Raw genomic sequence first — 26,049 nt, 5'->3', positions numbered from 1 at the left:
GTACGTATGATGAACTACTAACTTTTCCTCTCTTTTTTCAATAATAACTTCTAACTGACCAAACGATTGATATGTCAATAAGCCATGGACTTGTTATTCTGGTTTCTGAAGATAAACATGGACCAGCTTTCAAGGCCTCTTTGGATCGCAGGTGCCAGATGGTTTCATCTGAAAACGAAAGGTAATCAAATGAATCAGATCTGGGTGGGCCTGTTAAACTACAGAACAGAACAGATGCTCCTCCTTATCAATTCTGATGATGCGTCGGTGGATGGATCAGTGAAAGTCAGCTTCACAGAATAACAGTGCCTGACTACTTGTATAATCCGGTGCTCCGTCTTCATAACACAGCCTGAATCGGTGAATTGTCAATACGCGCTGTGCCGGTATTCAACAGAAAGACAAGTCAGGTGCTCATGACAAAGGAAAATTCATTGAGGACAAAGTACATTGATCACAGAACCAAATGCCACTTGAACATTTTCAAAGTCAGATATAGTAAATGCAGCAATACGTACAGTATGTTTGTGATTTGATTCACAATCGGTATGGAAATATTCATGTTTGAAAGTAACTTACACATGACCATGAATTTGTAGTTGTGAAATGTGAAGAAGTCTTACCCTCACAATATTGAAGATCATGGGCAGGACTTGGAGACTTGAAATGCATGGCATTACTTCATTTACATGGTAGGGCGAACTAGAATATTTGGTTCACATAATCACATTACAGAAGATGCACAAAAATGTGAACAGGTAAAATCACCTCGAAAAGAAACTTTAGTTGCAATATGACAACAGACAACCCATAAAATCCCAAATCAATCAGATGTTGCAGATGAGTGAGCAATAGCTCATAGTGTAGTGTACAGTTATCAAAACTGAGATCTTGCATTGTTCGACAATAGGCTCAGAGAAGAGCTGTCTGAACAATAAGATTGATGCTAACTTACATCCAATGGAAACTATGCTGATTAACAATAATAGTACAGACAATCATCATGTCCTTTTCAGTTCCTAAGAAGCTCAATCCTCATCTCAAACTCACAATCCATGACAGGGACAGCTAACGTTCAGGATGCAGTTTATTTAGTACCACACTATCAGATTTATGGTGCTTCGTGACTATGTCACCGATGAAATTGTCTTACATCGTCTAAACAACCAAAGAAAACCAAAACCCTGCCAAACAACCGTTAAGTATTTTGGCTGCTGAAGGTCAATTTACCACCATAGACAGGATACAAAGGGAAGGCAATACAATACTCACAATGCTTGTCCTGAAGGCCATTTTGTCACATATGTCCTCCCGCCTTACATGCAAGATACGAAACTGGTGCTGACTTTTTATCAGATATGCCATCCGTAAACTTCAGGAACACATAGTTTAGACCCACCAAGTCACTTACCTAGATCAACAAATGAGGGCTTGAGTCCAAGATTTCCATTGAACTACAGGCCAGGAGTTCAGTACATTCTATCAACATGAGAATAATATGGACAGAAGATTCATTTTTCCAATTGTGCACTAACCACATGTTACAAAGTGCTAAGAGAATAGAGATGGCATCGATCCACGATACAGAAGGACAAATCTTGTTTCATAGTAAGACACATAACTACACATTTCTTTGCAAATGGCATCGACTCGTTTATTATTATTATCTGTTAAGAGGACACAGCAATATGACATAGTAAAACGTAATGAAAAGCACTATAGGATCGATCAAACAGCAACACTCCTTATTCCTACCTCAAGGAAACACCGATGGTTAACTTGAGCCCACCTCTTCTGTGACAGCCACAATGTATCAGTTTCTAGGTAATAATGCAACCCCAATCTCCCAAGAACCAAACCATATGGTAGCCAATTCTATGGCTGCTGCTTGGGATCACGGTACCCGGCATCGACGAGGACCTTCTCCTTCTTGGCAAGCTCAATGTCGTTATCAACCATCATCTCGACGAGCTGCTGGAACCCGATCTTGGGCTTCCACCCAAGCTCCTTCCTGGCCTTGGTTGCATCCCCCTGGAGGCTGTCCACCTCGGCGGGGCGGAAGTACTTCTTGTCAATGACCACATGATCCTTCCAGTTGAGCCCTGCATAGCCGAAGGCGGCCTGGAGGAACTCCTCGACGGTGTGGGACTCCTCGGTGGCGACGACGTAGTCGCCGGGCTTGTCCTGCTGCAGCATGCGCCACATTGCCTCGACGTAGTCCCCGGCGAATCCCCAGTCCCTGGCGGCGGAGAGGTTGCCGAGGAAGACCTTGGTCTGGAGCCCGACCTTGATTCGGCCGACGGCGCGGGTGATCTTGCGGGTGACGAAGTTCTCGCCGCGGCGTGGGGATTCGTGGTTGAAGAGCACGCCGTTGCAGGCGAAGAGGCCGTAGGCCTCGCGGTAGTTGACGGTGTACCAGTGGGCGGCGACCTTGGCGGCGGCGTAGGGGGAGCGCGGGTGGAAGGGGGAGGACTCGCTCTGCGGCGGCGGCGTGGAGCCGAACATCTCGGAGGACCCCGCCTGGTAGTAGCGGATGCGCTTGCTGGCGAGGCGCACGGCCTCGAGGAGGCGGAGCGCGCCGGTGGCGGTGACGTCGGCGGTGTAGTCGGGGACCTCGAAGGAGACGGCGACGTGGGACTGGGCGGCGAGGTTGTAGACCTCGTCGGGGAGGATGTGGTCGAGCGCGCGGCGGAGGGAGGAGGAGTCGGAGAGGTCAGCGTAGTGGAGGCGCATCGGGGGGCGCGGCGTCGACGGCTGGGAGTGCGGGTCGTGGTAGATGTGGTCGAGGCGCTGGGTGTTGAAGTTGGAGGAGCGGCGGATGAGGCCGTGCACCTCGTAGCCCTTGCCGAGGAGCAGCTCCGTCAGGTAGCTCCCGTCCTGCCCCGTGATGCCCGTCACCAGGGCCACCTTCCGCGGCGGCGCGAGGGAGGGCGGAACCGACGGCGGCGCGGCCTCGCCGTTGTCGCCGGCGGCGCCGCCGTTGGAGTGCTGCGTCGTGGCCATTTCAACCTGCTTAGATCTGGTGGGTGGGGGACGAGGCGAGGCGAGGCGAGGAGGAGGAAATTTGAGGGGAAGAGTGGGCAACGAGGGCAAGGAGTATTTGTAGGGCCCGCCTGCAGTGGGACCCTCTACCTGTGATGTGATGAGCGAAGGGACGAAGACGCAAAGTGCAACTCAACACGATTTTTGTAGTCTTTTTTAGGGGTGTTTGGGAGAGAGAGGGGGTGACTTATGTTTTTTTTGAGCCCCTCTCTCCCAAACACCCTCTTACTTACCTAAACATATTTTTTTAAGAGAGATGTGAATATTGTACTCACTCTATCATGTAAAAAAAATAATTTAGTACTGAATATAACACATTATATTACTATAAATGTAGACATATTTCTATCAAGATTCGTTTCGTTATACTATAATATATCACATCTAATTATAAATTCTCGTTTTTTTTAGAGAGTATGGTCGAGTTGAATTTCATGTCGTGCTAGCCATGACCAGGCAACGGGCACTATGACTTTGTGAGTCTGATTTTTGAGAAATCAGGAAAAAAAACTCAAAATTCTTGCAAACAATAGCAATGTTTTTTTTTTCTAATTACATGGATAACGCACGACAACACTAACACTAAGTACCCACACACCGGCAAGTCCCAAAGAAACGCTTAAATGGATTAACGGACAAAAGCCTCGTGGAGATCAACATTTAAACCGTGCGAAGTTTCCCTAAAAAAAAACATGCGAAGTAAAGATATGCACTCGTGATCCACTTCTTGGGTATATGATTATTACGATAGAAACAAAATAGGTAAATCATCAATTTTAACTTTACAGGCAAATTATGAAAGAATATGATTAAAAGACGTACACCCTCCATTCTAAAATGAATCATATCCATATCATATAGCCCCATTAATTTTGGCATATCGGAGGAAAAAGTGAAATGACATATTTGCAAATGAAAAATAATTTGTGAATAAAACTTTTATATACATGTTTGAACGATCTAAAAGCAAATGTTGAAAAATAAACTACGATGAAAAAAACCCCAAAATCAACTCTAAATTTAAGATTGAAAATTCAAATTTTGGCTGATAAGCGTGAGGGAAAAGATGAGGCTAATAATATCCATATTATTGCTAGGATGCCTCAAACGGAACATATCCTATATAGATTAAACCAGGATTTGTTTTTTTTTTCATATGATTAATTTTCTGAAGGAAAGGGATGTAATTTGGGCTTGGGCTGACCAAATTGATAGCAGGCCAGATCAAATCATCCAGTCAATTCTTGTATTAACTCTAGGCGATATCAGTATCACAAAAAGGTTGATAGCATGCGTAGCATAGTGCAAAGACATTTAGGTTGTTAATCCGTAGTACTAACTACTAAGCTTCAAAATCCACGAGGCGTCCTTTGCCTGCTTAATCCTTCCCTTTCGTGATCGCAACTCGCAAGCAACAGGTGCAAGCTGCCAAGCACACCGCCACGGTTTGTTTATGTTTAGTCATCCGCGCGGATCTCCAGGCACTAGGCAGCATCGACATGAGCCACACGAATCGTAGTGGAAATCCACGATCTCGCTGCGAAGCGACAGGGTGCCCTGATTTTGACCAACGACTACTTTGAGAGCTTAGGTCTTCGCTGAGCTCGTGTTCACCATCCCCATGCATTGACCTAGGACAAATTGATACTTTTCTACTCGCAACTATTCCAATGCGTGTATGGATCCTGCTGAGTTTACTTTTTCACTCTAAAAATTAATATTAGCAATTACTCCATTCGTCCCAAAATATAAGGGATTTTAAGAAATATGACACGTCCTAGCACTAAGAATATTATGGGACTGATGTTAGTGGAAGCCTTGTCTAACGAAACAAGATATCTTGTATGTTTAGTTCACACCAAAATTGAAAGTTTGGTTGAAATTAGAATGATGTGATGAAAAAGTTGGAAGTTTGTGTGTGTAGAAAAATTTTGATGTGATGGAAAAGTTGGAAATTTGAAGAAAAAGTTTAGAACTAAACCAGGCATTTATAGACGAAGGCTGTGTTTAGTTCCACGCCAAAATTAAAAGTTTGAAGAAAAAGGTTGGAAGTTTATGTGTGTAGGAAAGTTTTGATGTGATGGAAAAGTTAGAAGTTCGAAGAAAAAGTTGGGAACTAAACAAGCACGAAGAGAGTAACATAGTAGTAGCAATTACTCCTTCTGTTCAGTATTGGTCAAAGTCTTGTACCAGTGAAACAAAATACATCTTGTATTTGTGGATGCAGGGAGTAACATAGTTAAAAAATATGTACACCTAACTAGTAAATTATTACTGGGTTGGTTTAAACCTCATATGATAGTAGTAATACAGTTAAATGAAGGGAGAGTACAGGGATTACCTCAAAAAAATAGAGGAGGAACTCATAGATTGAGAGTGATTCCTGAAAACCAGGACAACCAGTGACCCTGCCGACTTTCTTCAGTTTGGGGGAAAGGACTCAACGCCAGTTACAGAAACCAAAGCAAAACTGATTCACCTTTGAGTACGATGCCATTTTACAGCACGATCCAGCAAAACAAGTGTCGGTGCCCATCGAATGGTGGTAACTCTCCTCCAGCTCATAAAGCTTTAACAAGTTACAATGACACCTAGTTCAAGAATAGCACGTTATTCTAATCATGACGACCCTGTATAACTTCGGTTCTCGGAAAAAAAATGATGAAAAGAAAGCAACAATGATATATCTTTCAAACACTTCTGGTATTTCCGCTATGTATGGTATGAATGCAACATATATCTCATATTTGACTTGAAATCTTGGGCAGCATCTAAATCACGTCAAAATAATTTTGAGTCTTATTTTGCAACATGGGAATTGAAGTGCGTCACAAGAACATTTTTCATGTGATCTACGTAAAGCCAGCTTGCGTACCTTAGCTATCTCTTCTTCATCAGAAACAGTAGCACAAACATACTCGGCATGTATGCGCCCTCGCTAATGCAAGTTCCACGCTGCATCAAAAGATGCTTCCTGTGTCTGCAGATGACCAAAAAAGTTCAAAGCATGATTAATGCATCACTAAGCGCACCATACATGTAAAGAAAAAAAATAATGGCTTCACTTGCCACTAGTCCTTGCGGTATTAACAGTAACCTAGTATTCCCTTCTAGTTGCATTATTATTGTAGTAGTGCACAGGCCTGACTGAGCTCACCATTTTAAGAACACATTTCATCACTGCATTACCAGTAGAATAATGAGCAGGCTAGATCTGATTAGTGATTACCATCTCTGGTCTGTAAACGAGACAATGAACAATTGAGCATCTCAATGTGCAAGGACAACGACTGTTGTGTGCTTCCAATTCTGAAGGGACAAGGAGTATCTCTCAGTTGACTGCTCGTGATGAATCTCCATAATCATTCAATGTGGAAGACTTGAACTCCTTTTTCTCTTAAAGATTCTGTCATTCCTATGTACCTTCATTTTGGTACAAGAACCAGTTCAGCTGCCTCTACCGAAATTATTATCTTTGTATCCTTCAGATCTGAGCATAAGCTTTATGTAATTCCAGGAATCTTCTTGTGTAGATTCAACTTCTCTTCTTCCTTAGATAAGACATTTGCACCGTGGTAGGGCAGCTGCTTGTATTAGTTTTCCCAGTTTGTTAATCTTGGTGAAAGCAAAAAACCATTGGAACCACTTACCTGGTGCTAAAGTTGTCTTGCCAATCCAGTTTCTAGAACCAGTTATTTCCTAACTTCTCCAAGCATTAGATAAGTAACCAGCCTTTTGTTATGCAGAAGATGCTCCATCAGTAGCACGCTTTGCTTAGTTACTGTCAATTTTGGAAATGTTCAAAGTCAAATCAATTGTGACCCAGAGCTTGCTGATCCTCACTGACTATTTGAGCATTACTCCAGCAACGGTATATCAGGACTTCAACCGGCTGTTTCTTCTGTACTCTGGAGAATCTGTTGGTTCCTAAAAGCCCTTGTATGATTATGCTGCTAGATTTGTTTCCGAGAATAAGCAAAAGTAGGATATTCCACGGGTCTTCCAGTGAGAACGTAGTAGGGTGACCTCAACTGAAAGGGAATTCTGATATTCATGTCCACAGTCTTTTGGGTTTAGTGTATGGTACACAGCTCTTGGTGGACAAGCATTCAGAATCATGGCACTATGTCTGTCAACTGACAAAGTAATAACAATGGACGATGCTCTGCTAACAAGGAAAATAGGGTATCCACCAGAGCCTCTTCCATCTTTCTTATGGTTGATTTGCAAGACGGCAGGTGTATCTATATCTGAGTAGAATTTTGCATAACAGATGGAAAGGATATCAGGGATGTTTAATTAAGTTCTGACCTCCAACTTCTCTAGATGAATGGCCACATAGAAATAGCGCGAAAGTATCAGTTGGCTGTTTCATGGTTTGATTTGCACCTTTGCAGTTCCTCTTGATAAAATAATGAGATGGCAGCAGTACATATCTAACCATCACCAAGATGATTTTGTTTAGACTATCACATTCTTTCTGAGGTTGTTTACTCCTCAGTGCTCTCTCTGAAATGTTGAGAACAAATAACAAATACAGAATAGAAGGCCCACTGTTCAAACATTGCATGCAACCATTTTGTAGTTGGATTTGCCTTCTTTTCAGTTTCCTGAGAACGCTTTCTTCCACCTGAAACAATAAATATATGAAAATTCAAAATTAAGGAGCACATAAAGCATGAACTCTGTGGCATGTTAAGGTGAACAACAATATAAAATGGCTAAAAGAGGCACTTAACCTTAATTGTTTGACTCAGTAAGCCCAGGTTAATATGAAATAATTATTTCAGATTGTTCATACACCGGGGAATATATGCTGCTGATAAAGAAGCCTGGAAAAGCTGAAAATTATGACTGATGAAGTAATTTTGATAAAAATGTGTATGCTGAAATGAACATCTAGCAGAATGGGAGAAGGCCAGAACAGCTAATACCATCAAAAATGTGAATGACAGAAGAAGCTGGGAAACTTCTGAAATCAGTAGCCCGAATAAAGAAAAATCCCTCTTGCAATGTAGAAGGAAAATACAGAAGGTCATATAAACACTAATCCGATACCGAATTACAAACCCAGTTGAGTTATATGTGTATAGAGTAGGCACCTCATCTTCTCTAGCAGCTGTTTCTTCAGCTGATTGTTTTGCCAGATGAGCCACTACCAGCTCTTACAATTTCACAATGGCAAGTACGTAGTTCGAAGTTCGTAAATCAGAAAATGTGCCTTTATCAATACACAGTACAGAACTAAAGGTACTGCTGTATGGCATAATTTACTGAAAGGTATACAACCATTCCCAAACAAAACAGAAAATGAGAACTGAAATTCAGCAAGGTAAGCAGACATATAACAGGTGCTAGTCAGCATACGACAAGGATGAACTTAAGTTAAAGCATCTTTCACCAACGGTCGAAGACCATGGTCTAGTGAACAGAAAAAGGGGAAATCTTCCTTCAGAACTCTGCGCCAAAATAGCTTCAGCTTTGACCGGCGATGTAAAAAAGGATATGATCTGCTTCTAATTGGCAACAGACAAGCTCTCCTAGTGTTGAGGAACTTTGGAACACTTTGCAAAGCAGAGAGTTCTCATCTTTGTAGGACTAAAATCTAAGATAGCTGCACAAAATAATTACAGCAATTAGAACATTTCTAGTAACAATTGTACACATGAGCTAAACTCAGAGAGAACAAAATGGAAACCTCATCATGCACAACTCTTAATGGAATCCATTTGCGTGCTTATTGAATCATGCTTGTGCAACTAACCACCATTACAACTAGTGAAAATATCTCATGCAGTCAGATAAAAAAAATATTATGTGGATCTGAGAAACTCTGCCATGCATATCTTCTAACGCGAAACATGTGCTTAAGGAAAAGGATAAATGAGCATGATCACAGAGGATATATCTGTCCCAAACATTGTCTATGCAGTGCTAGAAGCACTTGTTACTTGTTTGATCAATTAAAATGTAATGCCAGGAGTAAGCAAAAAAAAAAAAAAAAAATCGAAGCCAGGGCTTTGATCTTACTTGGAATAACAAGAAGAAAGTTTAATCAACATTTGACCAAATCACCACTTAATCAGAACAAGATTTTTCTAAGCAAATTGATTGGATTTTGCAACTTCAGACAATCAAGTTAAATTGCTTATGTTCAACTTGCTAATAGCTGTTGATAGCGTAATTCTTCTTCCATGACTTTGAGTAGTACACAGTAGTTTGCCTTACTTTATGCATTAGAATAGTGTGCCTTTGCAGTCCACATTTTAAACGACAGAATAATATTGCAAATCCATGATATTTCAATTTGTAGAGTGCACACCTGCTGCATTCGGGGGTTGGATGAATCATGGGCAAGTAAGAAGGCACATCAGGTTATTTTACATATATGATGTCCTCCTCATCTGGCTCATCTGCATCCCAGTCACCTTCTTCTTCTTCTGATAGATTTGCACCTTCTCCATCTTCCTCTTCTTCATTTCCTTCTTGTTGCTCCCTTTCCTCCTTTAATTTGTCCAGTATAGCAAGAATCTATATATATGGCAACAATTAGACTATAGTTTCCCGATATATTTGAGAGATATGAAAAAAAAACGCTTAGTGCAATACTGCAATAATTCATTGTGTGCTAATGCAACCCCTGCAAACATTGGATTGTTAAGTTATAGGTTCTGTGATGTTAAAGCTTAAAAAAATGTCTGTATTTGGGGCTGATTGCCTCGCAAAGACCCTACAGGAAGAAGCTTACGTCTGGTGTGGTATCAATGAAGCGTAACCTATGATCTTATCCAAATAAAGCATATGGGTACTTGTAGCTATAATTTTCAGGTAAACCGAATTGCAAACAGCCAAACACCATTTTAAGTTTAAACAGAGATGCAAAATACTAACACAACTTGTAAGGTAACAAAAACAATGACCATGCTTCTTTTGAACTATTTGGATCTTGATATTTGATAACTATCCGAGGAGCAGTACTGGACAATCACATAGTATAGATACGTTCAAGGATGCATGTACTAAATGAAGATAAACCAGTGAAAGCAGATATTCATTGGAACAGGTAGATAGATGAGTTTAGAGTGTGTACCCTGCTTCCCCGCTCCATGGACTCATCCTCGATGAACCGTATCTCAGGCGTGAGGCGCAGCTTCATCCGCTTGCCTATTTGGCTCCTGACGTACTTAGTCTTAGCCTTGAGCCCAGCAATGGCCACCTTCTTCCCCCTCTCGTCCCCAAACACGGAGACATACACCTTGCACACCTACGAACAAACAGTGAAGTTCAGCATAGCTCGCACAAATTTACAATCTCTCTATGACTCGCTAAGCGAGGGGAAGCGTCGTTGGAGAATTGACGCAGGAGGCAGTGACCTGGAGGTCGTTGGAGAGCTCGACGTCGGCGATGGTGGTGAGGGAGGAGAGGTACTGGTCGGCGCCGAGCGCGGCCTCGGGGAGGACGGCGCGCTGGAGGACGGGGTCGCGGGTGAGCATGTCCGCGAGCTCCCGCTGGATCTGCTTCGCCACCATCCGTACCCGCCGCTCCTTCGCCATGCACCGCACCACGCGCAGCGACGACGCCGACGAGGGAGGCGGCCGCGCGGGCGCCAGAGGGGACGCGACGGCGAGGCGCCGCGGCAGCGGAGGGGACACCAGCGGCCGGCAGGTGAACATCGCCGATCACCTCGACGCGAGTGTAGCGGTGGCGGTGGTGGCGGTGGTGGTTTTCCGGCGGCTTCGCGGTGAGGCCGTGGAAGACGATGAGTCGGGGAAGTGGGAGGGGATAGTGTCGTCGTGTCGAATCGAACAATATCTCGCGTCTTTTTTTAGTTTTGTTTTATTTGAAAGCATTTTAGACGATTTTAAGAAGAGTTTAGTGCAATCCATTTTATACAGTTCTGGTTGTAAAAGAAAACTCCAGCAAAATCATCTTGCCCATTCAGGCCAAAATTCTACAAATTTCTCTCTGTAAATTTCATCGTGCCCTTTGAAAGGCACTAAAAGGATAATACGATTTTGAAGACTATTATCTGATGTAGATGGAGTCATAGAAATAAGAAATCTAATAAAACTATCAAAAACTCCCTCCATTCCAAAATATAAAGGCATAACCACCTCTAACCCAAAGACAAAAAAATAATAATTATTATCATCTTGTAGTTTTATCATCCTAATAAATACAATGCATGTATCAAATAGAATTAGAGAACATGAGAGTAAAGGATTTTAAAAAGTAATAATTTAATAGAGAAATGGTCATAGTTAAGGGCTTACATGCATGCATGCCTTATATTATAAAATACTCCCTCCGTTTCAAAATGTTTGACACTGTTGACTTTTTAGCACATGTTTGACCGTTTGTCTTATTCCAAAAAAAATTGTGAAATATGTAAAACTATATGTGTACATGAAAGTATATTTAACAATGAATCAAATGATATGAAAAGAATAAATAATTACTTAAATTTTTTTGAATAAGACGAATGGTCAAACACGTACTAAAAAGTCAACCGTGTCAAACATTTTGAAACGAAGAGAGTATAAGAAAAATAGTTGTGACTTATATTATGGAATGGAGGGAGTATTTGGTAGGATTGATTCCATAGTCAAACCAAGCAACATACAGCCCATGGGCACCGTGCCCACATCTTGGAAAGGAAAGCCCATCTAGGCAACCAGGCCTATAAACCCGGCCCACTATATCATCAAATGCCACGTTGCCCTAGACGCTTAAACCCTCACCTCCCAAACGAACACACACCTCAACCTCCCCCGAGACGACGGCGGCGACGGCGACGGCGATGGCGAAGGAGAGGAAGCGGAGGCAGCCCGCCGACGCGCCGCCGCCGGGGGACGACGACGAGGGGAGGGACCACCGGAGGGAGAAGAAGCCGAGGAAGGAGAGGCCCGACCCGGTGCTGCCGTCGCAGATCAAGAACAAGGACAAGCGCAAGGAGGTGCACGCGAAGCTCAAGCGCGAGAAGAAGGCCCAGAAGCGCAAGCTCGCCCGCGAGCGCGGCCAGGCCGCGCAGCGCGCCGTCGAGCTCGGCGAGCAGGCAAGCGCGCGCCTCGATTTCTCCCCTCCGCAGCGAGCTCCCCCTCTCGAATTCCTCCAAGCTTTGTTTCTTAGGTTTTTCTGATGGTTTTCATTTTGGGTGTTCGCAGCCGCCGGAGAAGCTGGTGCCGCGGACGATCGAGAACACCAGGGAACCTGACGAGACCGTGTGCCGGCCCGACGACCAAGAGGTTTGTGCACGTTCTTCTGTGTTGCTTACTTGGATTGATCCTACCAATGCGAGTTTCTCAATTATCGGAGTAATTGTACATTCGAACCTGTTTGACTAATAGTAGTTTGGAATCAAGGACATTTATCTGACAGGGTCTCCTTAATGTTGCATTAGGTTTGTGGAACATGAGAATTACATTTCTTTGGTAGTTAGGCTAGGTATGCGGTGAGGTTGGGGCAATTTCTGAATTACATTTCTTTGGTAGTTAGGCTAGGTATGAGGTGAGGTTGGGGCAAATTCTTTCTTTACTAGTTATGACCAGGGAAAGCTATCTGGAACGTGGTGCCTTGCCGAGGTTAAGGAATAAGGATGAGATAACGATTATAAGTGGATTTAGCTGCTTGCTTGGGGGAGTTTGCAGAAGTTCATGAGGCTTGTCAGTGAATGAGTGTTGTGCTGATTCCTGTTATTCACTAACATAGAACACTATACTATACAGATGTCATGCTATCATCATATCGTGCTTATAACATGAATCAGTTACCAGTATTTATGATTTTAATTAAGCATGCAACTTCTACAAGACACATCACTGTGTTTTTCTGCCTTCACATGCTTGCTTCGATTGAGTTCCTTGCACTTGTTATACATATTCAGTATGCAACGTCAATGCTTGGTAGTGCTGCACTGGTTGATGCTGCTGCCTTATATTATATAATTTGTGCGTACACATCACGGGTTTTTATATGCTAAGCTGCAAACATTAGATTTTTTTTCTAGACATTTTACTGCTTTACTAAGTACTAAGAAGTAAGATCTAGATGTCCTTTTTGTTTCATATAGCAATGTGCACTCCAAGATATCATTAGCATCTCCTTTAGATTTATTAGTCTATTTAGAATCTTGGTGTATTATATCCTTTTCTGTTACTTTCTCTTAGGATGAACACTCATTCGATCATTGTGATTCAACTTTACATGGTATCAGATATCAAATTATCGTTCTTCTGTGCAGCTGTTTGCAGGGAATGATGCTGATGAATTCAATGCAGTTCTGAAGCAGCAAACAACTCCAAAAGTGTTGATTACCACATGTCGCTTCAATTCAGGCGTATGCATTTTCTATGCTTATCACCTCTGCTTTTGGATTTTTGTTCTTCTCAATATCTTGTGCTGGCTGTTCTGAATTGATAATTATTTGATAACCTCTATTCTTAAGAAGTTGCATCTAACACTTTATGTTTATCTGCACATATGTCTACAGAGGGGACCTGCCTTTATTGAGGAGTTAATGCAAGTGATACCCAATTCGTGTTATGTTAAAAGAGGAACTTATGAACTCAAGAAAGTATGACATGTTCAAAGTAGCTAACCTGTTCATTTGTTTGAATTAGACACTTCATATGGACTGAAACACATTTCTTTTTAGATTGTGGAATATGCAAATCACAGAGATTTCACTTCACTTGTTGTTGTCCACACAAACCGAAGGGAACCTGGTAAGAATCCATCAATTTATTAGTTCAAAATTTGCACTTGTTATCTGTTATGACATATTTATTGTTATTTGTGTCACAGATGCTCTACTGATCATCAATTTACCTGCTGGTCCTACTGCACATTTTAAACTATCTAAACTTATTCTGCGGAAGGACATAAAGGTACTTTATCTGTATTTTCTTTATCATACTAGCAAAATGCCTTTGCTATGGGTAAAATGCACATGCTTATTTGAATATATGTTATTCACTTGATTCAAATGAATATTAGACTATTATATAATACAAGAAAATATCAAGGACTATTTTGTAAGTTGTGCAAATGTAGTTGTGGGTTGGTGAACCACCACCACCGCTATTGTCTTTTACAGTAGTATAGATTATCACCTACTAACTAATGTTATATTGTTTTCTTAAATAATATCTACTGAAACTACAACTCTTAGATGAGTTATTCAAAATTTTGTTGGAAATGGTAACCTGTATTTATTTATTTTTATTTTTGTTTTTGGGAGAACTTGTTGAATAGCTTTGGTGTTGTCTACATATCATTGTGCTAACTTAGCATATATTTTCACCATACCAAAGGGATAGGACAGCAACACTGTTATCCATCTTCTATGTGTTCTGATAATCTTTGTATTTGCATTGTGAAGAACAAATAGTAACAGCTACTTCAGACAAGCACAAATTAGTGCTATTTTTGAAGAATCATATGCATACTATCTTCTGCTACTGCAAATCTCCTGTATTAGTTAGTTTATAATAACTGTTTGATCTGTTTGTGTTTTTAATTGTGATCTGATCATGATATCCTTTGTTCTTAGTTTTTTGCACACATGTAAGAGTGAGAAAATCCCACGGCTGTCTAGATCTTAGCAAATTGACAACAATATGCTAGTTGGGAACTGTGATTATGTCCTCTCCAGAAAAAAAAAGTTAACTGTGATTATGTGTTATGATGACTGAGAGCCAACACACATGGCTATTTTCTGAATTCTTTAGATCTAATGCTGATCTTTACCCTATTAAACATTTAAACCTCTATACACAAAAGGAAGAATATAAAATTATATGAGTATATTTAAAGTCAGATAGTAAATGTGCCATTGTTTTATTTTCAGAAATCTTAAACACAATCTTGTTTTTACCGAATGCTATCAGGAATTCATTAGGGACATACTGGTTGTGGTTTGGTATATTGTTATCTGCAGGAAAAGAGCCTTGCTTGTGCATAACAACTCCTTTTGAGGGTCTTATATTATTGTTAGTAATTAGTGCAGTGGCCTATTGGCTAATATAAACACATAGTGTAGTTCAGAAGATAAAACAAACTTTGATGATCACGTTCATCACAATGATGAATATGAAAATGTCAACTAATTCGTAACGTTGTTTAGACAGTTATGGTAATAACAATGATTATATCATAGCTGCATATCTGTTATTACACCGCTAACCTCTTTAGACTAAAGGTGCACTGGAAGTGAACAAAGCTCAAGTTGACATCAATTGGTCATCCTACTTGTCTCTAGTTTGTCTCTAGGATGACTTAGTCATCTGAGCTTTGCCCTCAAAATCAAATGTGCATGTGACTATGTTCGGTATCATATGACATGTCTGCTAGATGCTGATCCATGTCTCTATCCAACATAGCATGTTTTAGTTTTAGTTTTTCCAGTCTTTCAATGATTGTATAAATTATTGCAATTGCAATGGAGTTGGGTTGATAACCATGTTGCTGATGGTCATCTAGATTGATGGAAAGCAGAAAAAAAAATAGCTGGAAGGAACGTCTTTATTCTGCTGCACCTGGACTTTGACTAATTTTAGTAGCGTTTCATATCCAGATTTATTCAGTTTATTTGATATGTTCTTGTTAAATGACAAAAGGTTCTCAGCTTATTTTCCAATATTATATAAATCTGTTTTTGAATTTTAGCTTTGCGAACCAGTTAATATTCATGGCTTTGTTTACCTTTTTGGTTGCAGAACCACGGCAACCCCACAAGTCATAAGCCAGAGTTAGTGTTGAACAATTTCACTACGCGCCTTGGTCATCGTGTTGGAAGGTGATTTGTGAACATGAACCCTTGTGCTCCTTTGCTGATCCTGTTTAGAAGAACTCTGTTTTCTTTTACATTAGCATGTTCATGTCTGCTGTTTGCTTCACTTGTCAATTTTCCCCTTCTGCCTTTTCAGGATGATACAATCTCTTTTCCCTCAAGACCCCAATTTCCGTGGTCGGCGAGTTGTGACCTTCCATAATCAGAGAGACTATATTTTTTTCCGTCATCACAGGTGTATTTATGAAAATTCAAGTAGGAAAAACCATGTTATTAAAGGACTCCTGTGTGTCTACGTAATTGTCTTTTGCTGGGATTTGTTGCATAATGTGGATCATTACAAGTGTATTACTTCCTGGACATTTCTTTAGCTCATAATTTTGTTGATCTGTGAAGTGTGTTATCAAAACCATGCTATCCTCCTTGCTAGTCTTGACATGTGCTTTTGATTATGTTTGTGGCTTCCATTTTACTGTGAGTATTCAAACTTATTTTCTTATGCAATACTAATGCTAGGTACATCTTTGAGATGAAAGAAAACAAAATTGCTTCGAAGGACAAGAAAGCTAAGACTTCTGAAAGCAAAAGCCAACCTGAGAAGCAAGTAATTTGTCGCCTCCAGGTATTTGAGCTACTTATTCAGTACTCACTACAAGTTCTGTAGGTGATGGCACATATTTCATTCAGTTCACAATCTGTTATTGGTCATCACCATCCGGCAACCCCAACCAAAGTGCTTTCTATGTTGCGTGTTTGAAGGGTGTTTCTGGTTTTCCGAGATATGCTCTCGCTTTCAACATCAAATGCTCACTGTCTTGCCAGTTAGACAAACACAATGATATCATTACTTAGGCCTAATGCTATTTATAATTGTTACCATGTTATTATTAGCCCTAGCAGTAAACCTAAGCTGTTTTGATGAACTAGGAATGTGGTCCTCGCTTCACCCTCAAGCTGCTCACCTTACAACATGGGACCTTTGACACAAAAAATGGGGAGTATGAATGGGTTCACAAGGTACTATTATTCATTTACCGTCCCATGCCCACACTACACTCTACATGAAAGTTTTCTGACATGCTGCAAATCTTGCATCATTGCATCATTTACAGCCGGACATGGACACGAGCAGAAGAAGATTTTTCTTGTAATTTAGCATGGGATCCTCATGCCACACCAGATGAAATATTAGTGTTGTTCGGAAATTACTGCATATTCGTTTTGTGCACTTAGAATCGTATCACAAATGTAACAGACCTCTATGCACATTTGAAGCAATTTTGATGATCTATCAAATGAGTTGAGCTATACGAATCTTGGCCTCTTTACTATATAGTTGTTGTTCCCGTATCCAGTATCTTGCACAAAAGCTGCCCTTTGTTTTGTTCCAGCCCTAATATGTCTTGCTATCCACAAGATGTATCATCAAATCTGCTGCCATACAAAGGTCGTTATCATCCAACTGCCATGGGATTACACCTCATTGTTCCTGCCCTTCTCTCCATCCAAGAACTTATCATTGCTGGCCCCATGTTCTTCAAGGCTGCTATAGCCACCAGCGGCGCCATGACAGCCCCAGGATCATCGTATCCCCGAGGTATACCTCTTCTCGGCCTGTTACCTACTCTGGTTATAAATATTTGATGTTTAGGTTAGATAACACTTATTTTAAAAGTGAAATATTTATACCTGATTAGCCTATATAGTACTCTAACTTACAAGTAGTAATGAGATACTGGTTGGCCATTGCCCATCAAGGCCGCTGATCTTTTAACCCTTTTTATTACTGCAAAGTACTAGATGCCACTCATTTAACCCTTTTTATTACTGCAAAGTACTAGTGGATGAGCTGATGGTATACCCTATACCTCTTTCTCTATCTTTAAGACTGTAATTACAACTTGTGATATCTGTGGCCATTGCCCATTGCTAGCGCTGTTAGACTTTTGACAAATTTCATGCTGTTACTACTGCTAGGTAGTGGCTGAGCTCTGATGAGCAGGCTGGCTGGCAGATAGCTGCCTGCTGCTGGGTACTGCTGCTACACATGGCCTGGGGGTCCCATCCTATCCAAGCAAGGCCATATGTTTCTGCGCGTACGTCCGTGCAGGCCGGGGCGTACGACACAGAGGTGCGTTCTCTCTCTCTCCTTCTCTTGGTCGTCTTCTCTTTTAGATGAGATGAGAGGATCGCATTGCACCGCTAGCTTGAAAGAGAGGCTCCTCTCCATAGAGTAATTGCCATCTGAAATTGCCGCCCTGTTGTGTTTGCTTGCTAGGTGGGTTGGTCACGAGTGCAGCAGTGCAGCGGCACATGGCTTGCTCCCTCCCCTGGCCCTGCCATGTTATCTGCTCCAGTTTGGTCCAATGGGTGAGTGAAGTTATACTGCCACTTCATCTCTGTTTCTGCAGCATCTGCATGCTAGCTACTAGGTAAATGTTTGTTCATCCCTCTTCTTGAACACTGTCAGTTAGCTGCATATACATGCTCAGTTGCTGGCCCTGGCCATGGTAGATCTCGAGTTACAGCTAAAAATCACCCCTTTTATCTTCAGTTTTGAACTGAGTTCCAGGTCACTAGAAGTCTTAACCATGCAGTCAAATTTGGGTGAGCAGCTTTTATGCAGCCATTTGGGTATTAAAGTGGATACTGGAATATTAGTATCGCGCACAAAAGCTAAGCCTGGACATAATTTGGGTGAGCAGCCATTGCGTACATGCACCTACGTGCAACTAGGCGTTAATTACTCTCGTTTTTAGATGGGAAATACGTTAATTTATGGCGTGTTACTGCATGATCGCGAATATGATCACTCTGAATAATCTGCACTGTACGTGGCAAGTGTGCATGCATGGGTTGTGGTGCAGACTATTTACATGAGTGGATCAGATCTGTGCACTGTTGGATCTTCCGTGTTCGACCTGTGTGTTCTCATGCAACTCAAAACTATTATGGTCCGAGCTGGGCGAAAGCAACTGCCGAGTAACAACTAAGCTACCTGCATGTAGCTATATATACTTCTGTAGTCTGTACCGTACCACGTACGCACGTACAACTACGATAATATCTCTCGGAGGGCGTATCAGCGCATAGCCAATATGAGGTGCTAATTAATATCCGTGCTTGTATACTTCCTCTGCCTCGTCAATTTGTCCAGTTTCATCGCTCGAAATAAATTTGCGTACAGTTACACCAGAAATCTAAGGTATATACTCCTCATTTCTAAAATGTAGGGCCAGTTCGGTTTGGTTCCAAATTGTGCTTGGTAATTTTCAATAGTGTTTCTAGTTGTTTGGATTGGTGCCAAATTTTAACAATACATCTCTTTAGATAAAAAAGTTTTGGCCATCTAAATTTGGTAGTGCCAAAAATTGCTTAAACTTTGGCACTGCCAAAATTTTGGTATGGCACCAAACCAAACTGACCCGTAATTATTTTTTAAATCTAAAATAGAAATGTAGCTATATTTTAATACGAACAGAGCAATTACTGGCATCAAATTGACGCAGTACGTTAAGTAACATGAGGTCCTTCCGTCCTTTGCTAGTGGCTACAAACTACAAGTTATACAAAAACTAGTTATATAAGCTGCCTGTCAGTCAGTGGTGGTCACTACTACAAGCACACGGCGATCGCCAATATGAATGGCCAGAAAATTAGGCTAGCTCTCTGCATTCACATACGTACTGACGTACATATCCCAATCAATACACCCACGTTGAGAGGCTTTCGGCCGGCAATTAAGCCCGAAAGATATCTGCAGGCTAATTACTGATCATATACATATCACACAGGGATATTGCACAATCACTGCATGCCAGATGCCACATTATATTGCCACATATACACCCGGGCTAGCTAGATGCTTGCTAGCTAGCTACCTTTTCAACCTCATCGTCATTAACTATTATCACGACTACTCTTTCCATTAATCAAAATGTATACATATCAAGAACACATGCATGGTTGCATTTTGGATATCTCGATCTCTAGCTATATAGCTAGCTAGCTAGCTTCTTAATTAGCCGGCCGGTCATTCATTACCTTAATTTGCATGTACAACGAGACCAAAAAAATAATGAGTAAATGATGATTCGGTTCGTTCGAACTCATCACTCACCAAAAAAAAAAAAAAACAGCATACATGCAACGACACCAGCTAAGCTAGCTAGCTATAGCTCCAAATTAATTAAACTTCGCCTTCGTCTTCGTCTACCTCTAGCTAGGGCGCGCGCTAATCTGCGCATGCGCCGCTAGCTAGCTCCGACGATCAAGATGATCAATCGATGAATCTCGATCCGGCCGGTGTGGTTCATATTTACACGGTAGTATCCATTGCTAGATCGAGCTAAGCTAGCTGATCTTGCCGGAGCAATGGAAGAAGGAATTAATATAGCTAGTGTACAGATGCGGCGGCGGCGGGTTCAGCGGGTGCAGGAGTAGTGGAGGGAGGAGGTGAGGGAGCGGAAGGCGACCTCCTCGCAGGGGAGGACGAGGAGGCCGCCGGCGCCGGCGCCGGCGAAGCCGAACTCCTCCTCGGCGCGGCGGAGCAGGGAGCGGAACTCCGGCCGGTCAAGAAGCGCGAGGGGCACCACGAACCGCCGCCGCCGCTCGCCGACGTACACCGCGAAGTGGCCCCTCGGCACGTCGGACGGCAAGCCGGACGCCTCCTCCTCCTCCTCCCACTCGCTGACCTGCTTCTGCTCCTGCTGCCGCCGCCCCAGGCTCGAGCACCGCTTCAGTATCTGCTTCAGCCCCGCCGCGCCGCCCTTCTTGATCGCCATTGCCGCCGGTGAGCTCAAGCTTGCTGTAGTTGGTGGTTGGTGATGGTGGTGACGAGGAGGCGACCATGGCGAGGGGGTATATATAGGGAGAGGTGGGCGAGGTCGTGAGGTCTCGCCGTGGTTGGTGCTGGTGGTGGATGGGCCCGCGGCGCCCGTGGGCTTGCCGGGCCTGGGCCTGGTACAGGGTGTGGGACCCACATCGCAGGTCCCTGTGTTTTTCACCTTAGACCTAGTAATTAGTTGCTAGTTGCTACTACCTCCCTCCCAAACTAATTACATTTTGAGAGAATTAAAGATAGATTAGCAACAAACACAATTTACCACAATAACCCAATTTAATGACCACACATTACCTACATAAACTTGATTAAAAGGAAGGTCGAGACAATAAGCCCACTTAATTACCATTCTTAAACTTGATTAAAAGGAATATTTGGATCCTTTGTCAGCAGAAATTTTTTTGGGATAAAATTTAAATGATAGAAATGTAATTATTTAAGACGGAGATAATACTAGATAGTAATGGTAAAGTTTCAATGGTTGTGATTAGTGAATCTGATCTGATAATGGTAGTCCATAATGTGGTACCTTGGGGACCTCCTTGTTTTTTCATTTTTCCTTTTTATACAGGAGTTTTTGTTGAGTGCTAGTACGGGCCATTCTTTGAAGATGAAAATTGATGGATGATCGCCTTAATTACAGGGATGGATTAAATACTATATATTATAAATCTAATAAATAACTTAGAACAATTTATTTAAGCAATTCTGATTTATGAAGTTTTCGGACAAATTATAGTTATCAAAGCGTGGCAATGCATATACAATCTATCAGGGTTAATCCAAAAAGAGCGAGGCCTTAGATTTAGAGTTAAATGATGTAATGTCTCATTTTAAATATGTAAGTTCAGAATTTCCCACCTTTTTTTACTTGTATGAAACATGGTGATTTTCTGGCCTTTCGAATTGGACCTGTTTGGAATATGGTAATCTTCCAACCTTCAATTCCGAATAAGTCAATTTTCATATCCACATCAAAATGAAATATTTCCTTCCTACGTTCGAGGCGGGCCTTCATAGAATGTTCTACAAGAAGGTTGTTCGAAGTTATCCAAGAAGGTTGTTCTAAGTTTTCGAAAGTGAAAAGATAAAAAGGAGGAGAAAAAGTTGTGATGGGGGGCTAGCTAAAATCCTCGATATTTCCCTACTCTTGCAATTTGCATGGTAGAGACAAGGTCAACACACTATAGTTAGCTAGTATATTGTAGGATCTAAGTATCAATCAAGTGGCAGTGAACATAAAAGAGAGAAAAGAGGAGCTCAAGTAGTGGGGAAGCAACTTCAAGGGGTTGACATTTGACAAAATGGCAGTGGAAAAATTCCAAGTCTCACATCAAAGTGAGTGATCAAAACCACCCTTTAATTTCTTCTGCTTTTTCAATGCCCTGCAGCCAGTGTTGTTGCAGACACGTTCAATAATGGTCCATGATCCATATCTTTCAGGTATCTCTGACCACTGTACGTCTGTACCGGCCGTTGCCGCTGCTGCATCCTCTACGCATCACAAAAGATGCCTAGATAGTTTTTTACAACAGTTTCTACTTGCATTTCATCAGGAAAAAAAAAAAGAAGAAGATTCATCTGTGTTTCTGAAAGAGAACTACAACAAGATTTCTCTCCTAGTTCAGGTTAATCAGGTTCAGGAGTCAAGACTTCAGGTAGCAATTTTCAACTATTGATAATATTTGAATAAATTATTTTATTTTATTTTATTTAAAAAAAATATAAAACTATTAACCATGTTAATTTAACATATGAAGTATAAATTTCGCATGGATTTGAGATCTCGAGCCGTGTCAAATAGGGAGATGGTAAAGATTACATAGTGAACTCACATCCTCTAGAGCCGAAGTATTGCAAGAACCAATAGTTCACATGTTAATTAACTCAAAATCTAGTGCAGCAATATCCCTCAAACTGATGTAATTAAGTATCCTCCTAGCTAAGTAGCTAGGCTTGGCTACTTCAGAACTAATTAATCTTATCTTTATTCAGTTAACTAATCTTTGAATGATAGTTGATCAATCACAGATAGTATGTATTATCAGCTGGTAGATCTGCAGGGCAAAATATAATCAAGGGCCGCCATGCACTTGCCACTGGCACTTGTGTGGTTGCATCTCATGATAGGTGATGTTGCTATGACATGGCTACTGGGCGTACGGATGGGTGGCCACCCGTTTAAGCTTGGACCATCAAAGATGGGGCACTAACTGGCACACTATGTCAGGATAAAAAGGAAAATAAAATAATCATATAATTCTAGCTATGTACTTACATGGCATGTAGGAGAAAAGAAAAATACTGTCCTTTAAAATCTTCAGAAAGTGTCCTTTGAAGTCTTCAGAAGCCTAGCTAGCTAGCTCGCTTGCACACTTGACCTCATGCTAATCCATGGGTTTAATTAATTTTGGAATTTAAAACCCAGTAAGGAAATTCAGAAACAAAGCCATGCATTCCAAGACAAGAATGCTAGTCGCATTCACACCTTTTAATTAGTTAGTAGTAATTAATTAATCAATTAACTGATAAATATCACACTGCCTGCTTGGCTATCAGCATCATGCGATTATTTTGATGTAACATATTGAGATAATTAATCACCAGACAATTCTTTTCAATTTTCTGACTGAATGTCATATTGTCATGCATGGTGTGGTGGTATACAAGCAGGTCAGCACTAATTATCTGCTTTCCTGCTTGTGTTATGTCCCTCTGCTGTTGAACAAGTTTGTATGGGCACTCAACCAACTGGAAACATTATGTTGGCAATCTCATCACAAATCACCATTGTATATTATGCTGAAAATTCTATTATTGTTGGACCGCTATAGTGTCAACTCAGTAATGATCCATTTATCTGAAATCTGATTGGAATAATGAAGTGGCAGGGTCGTTGCTAGATTCTTATCACCTGACATGACATTGGTCGCGGCTAGCTGTGTGTTTCGTATCTAAGACGGCTTTGAAATAGAATTCCACATTGGCCATGTGAGATGCTACAAATTCAGACACTGATTGGAGGAAAGAGAAAAAGATGATCATCCATGCCACTTCTTGATTAAATTATCTTATTCAGAAATCAGAGTTCTGGAATGAATACTGTTGAAGCACATGCATGCATCATCCATTTTAACTTTCCCATCACATATTCAGATTAACCTTTTCTTTATAAAAAAATCACTTTAACATTTTGATTTGATTTAGATTATTGAGCAGATTATCCATTTGATTGTAGAGATAAAACAAACTTAACAAATAGCTTAAAATAAGTGCTCTCAGCAATACAATAGAGGTATTTTCTTTTGAGAAAACATATTTTTTTAAAACATGGAGCTGTTTCAATAATCCAGTGAATAAGTTGAAAAGAAATGGGCGGCAACATGGATGGTAAAATCTAAGCGTGGATCTCCATTTGTCTCTGGTCCCTTCATCAAACATGAATGCAGCCTGATTGCTTGTCTGCATTAGCAAACAAAGGCGAGAGAGCGAGCGTGCGTGTGCAACCACCACACTCACACGTACGCCCGCACGTACGAACGTACGCAGCCTTCAAGGCCTTTGCCCCGAATTATATCATGGCCAAACAGTGCGACGCTTCAGTGATCACCAGCAGGTGCAGTCAATGCAGATACCAAACAAGCAATCAGAAAATTCAGGGTTCAGACAGGCTCACCTAACTGACCAAGCTTTTTAGCCAAACAGAAGGGTTGCATCATGCGTACTTGAACTAATTAATCTTGCAGACTCTCTGGTCGATTTCTGAATTAATTAATTACCAGAAGTTAGCTAGAACACCTGTTCGATCTTTCAGAAATTCAGACTTGAGATGAGAGACAGGAAAGGAAACTGAAGGTTAAGCTGTACAAATCAAACTAGACCGTTCTAACGAACTGTCAGAATTTGAATGTTCGAGGAGTACTACTGATGGCAGTAGGGTCGTCTTCTTGGAGAAAAACGGTAGCTGCTGCTAGCTAGGACAATGACATTCTTGATGGATACATGATCAGATGAAAATCCAAAATCAATTAATCAGATGGTAGTATCATCATGGTAGGAGTACACCAATACACCAAGAATTGAAAGACTCGATCGATCGACATCAATCGATCATGGATCGTTAATCAACGCATCAATCGATCGCCATGCATGTTTATGGAGATGCTCCAAACATGTCAGTGTTCTGCTCCAGTTGAGAAACTCTTAAGCTCCAAATTAAAAAGCGTACTCAAACTCTTGATCTTAGCTAATGGCGATCGAGCCGTGCAAATCTGAGCAACAAACCGATTCCACTGACGACGATGAGTACGTCTGTACGTGTACATTGTGCTGTCGCCGTCGTCAACTGGGACGGCGTACGTGGCCGGCCGGAGAGGTCGCCGGCCGGCCGGCCGGCGACGGCGACGTCTGAGCTTCCACATGGCGAACTGGATCGTCCGGTGGCTCGTCGCCGGCCGATGGATGTTGACGCGAATTATTGGGCCGGGAGACAGCGCCCAAACAGCAAGTTGCAAGTGTTTGTATCGTACCTACGCCCCCCCGTGTGCATGCCATGCACAGCATGCATGCAAAGCACTCCTGCTGCCATATAATCTCCTCAACATTATCTCATTATCCATCGACTTTACTAAACGAAATGAAAGCTTAATCATAATCAATCAATTAACTACAAGCATATATACGTTTTCTGAAGATTCTGAGAAACTGTTGGTAAGAATCTGAAAAGGCTGAGTTTATCCAGCTTCGAGCTTCAAGTTATTGTAGTTTATTTTTATATTTTGTAATTACCGAGACATGTAACTTGGAGGAAGGATGTGGACTGTTTAAGGGAAATTAAGATTCTGAGAGTAGCTGTAGTTGCTAGAAACTCCTCGCATAGAGCCATACACACGTCTCAAATCAAATCAAGGCTTGGTTAATTAATTGGGGAGAAAGCGGAACTGCATTATATTAGGCTTGAGTTAATCATGAGGGTTTTGTCAGCTTCAGCAATTGAAAGTGACTTGTAAAAGGGCAGGTATGATTGAAGCAAAGCAGCAAGGGACATAGGAAATCTTGTGAAGGTTCTTCTGGTCCTTGCAAACCAGCCTGTAAGATTTGGACCATCGATCGATCAATCGATCAGCCATGATCAGTGGTAGATTGTCCCACACCTTGTACCATGTATATATATCCATCATAGATTCATAGGCTGGTGGTTGAACCCCTGTAAAGCAACCCCATTTAATCAATCTCTTACTGTTTGCAATTTAGTAATAGTATAAATGTTGAATAGTGGCAAGAGAGTAATTCCATTTCAGACTTTCAGTGCAGACATTCAGTCAGTACTCTGTCCGGCTATATATATCCAAGGACGATATTAACACCATTTCGT

The 26,049-nt window shown here is 41.5% G+C and overlaps 4 protein-coding genes across 5 annotated transcripts; 1 reads left to right on the top strand and 3 right to left on the bottom strand.

Moving 5' to 3' along the window:
• Positions 1-813: 813 nt before the first annotated feature.
• On the bottom strand, positions 814-10,845 carry LOC127776251 (probable ribosome-binding factor A, chloroplastic). Of its 2 annotated transcripts, XM_052302619.1 has the most exons (8): positions 10,416-10,845; positions 10,133-10,306; positions 9,365-9,573; positions 6,200-8,656; positions 5,918-6,022; positions 5,522-5,633; positions 5,384-5,425; positions 814-1,411 (listed from the first exon to the last, which is right to left on the bottom strand). In XM_052302619.1, the coding sequence occupies exons 1-3, from the start codon at positions 10,713-10,715 to the stop codon at positions 9,418-9,420; spliced, it is 630 nt and encodes a 209-aa protein (XP_052158579.1). In that variant the 5' UTR covers positions 10,716-10,845; the 3' UTR covers positions 814-1,411; positions 5,384-5,425; positions 5,522-5,633; positions 5,918-6,022; positions 6,200-8,656; positions 9,365-9,417. The 2 variants fall into 2 exon arrangements, with proteins under 2 accessions (XP_052158579.1, XP_052158578.1); XM_052302618.1 differs by having other exon boundaries at positions 5,384-5,633.
• LOC127776250 (GDP-mannose 4,6 dehydratase 1-like) lies at positions 1,495-3,347 on the bottom strand. The gene has a single exon (XM_052302617.1). The coding sequence runs from the start codon at positions 3,001-3,003 to the stop codon at positions 1,876-1,878; it is 1,128 nt and encodes a 375-aa protein (XP_052158577.1). The 5' UTR covers positions 3,004-3,347; the 3' UTR covers positions 1,495-1,875.
• A 929-nt stretch (positions 10,846-11,774) lies between the features above and the next one.
• LOC127776873 (uncharacterized) lies at positions 11,775-17,142 on the top strand. The gene is made up of 11 exons (XM_052303442.1): positions 11,775-12,097; positions 12,207-12,287; positions 13,283-13,378; positions 13,532-13,615; positions 13,697-13,766; positions 13,846-13,928; positions 15,759-15,838; positions 15,969-16,067; positions 16,349-16,454; positions 16,760-16,849; positions 16,945-17,142. Exons 1-11 carry the CDS (start codon positions 11,843-11,845, stop codon positions 16,981-16,983), a joined length of 1,083 nt encoding a protein of 360 aa, XP_052159402.1. The 5' UTR covers positions 11,775-11,842; the 3' UTR covers positions 16,984-17,142.
• A 2,587-nt stretch (positions 17,143-19,729) lies between these two features.
• On the bottom strand, positions 19,730-20,680 carry LOC127776874 (protein SMALL AUXIN UP-REGULATED RNA 16-like). Its single transcript, XM_052303443.1, has one exon. The coding sequence runs from the start codon at positions 20,614-20,616 to the stop codon at positions 20,257-20,259; it is 360 nt and encodes a 119-aa protein (XP_052159403.1). The 5' UTR covers positions 20,617-20,680; the 3' UTR covers positions 19,730-20,256.
• Positions 20,681-26,049: the final 5,369 nt, after the last annotated feature.

The sequence above is a fragment of the Oryza glaberrima genome, chromosome 6, assembly GCF_000147395.1.
Source record: "Oryza glaberrima chromosome 6, OglaRS2, whole genome shotgun sequence".
Classification (NCBI taxonomy): domain Eukaryota; kingdom Viridiplantae; phylum Streptophyta; class Magnoliopsida; order Poales; family Poaceae; genus Oryza; species Oryza glaberrima.
Note: the sequence above shows the minus strand (reverse complement) of the source record. Positions and strands in the feature narration are given on the sequence as shown.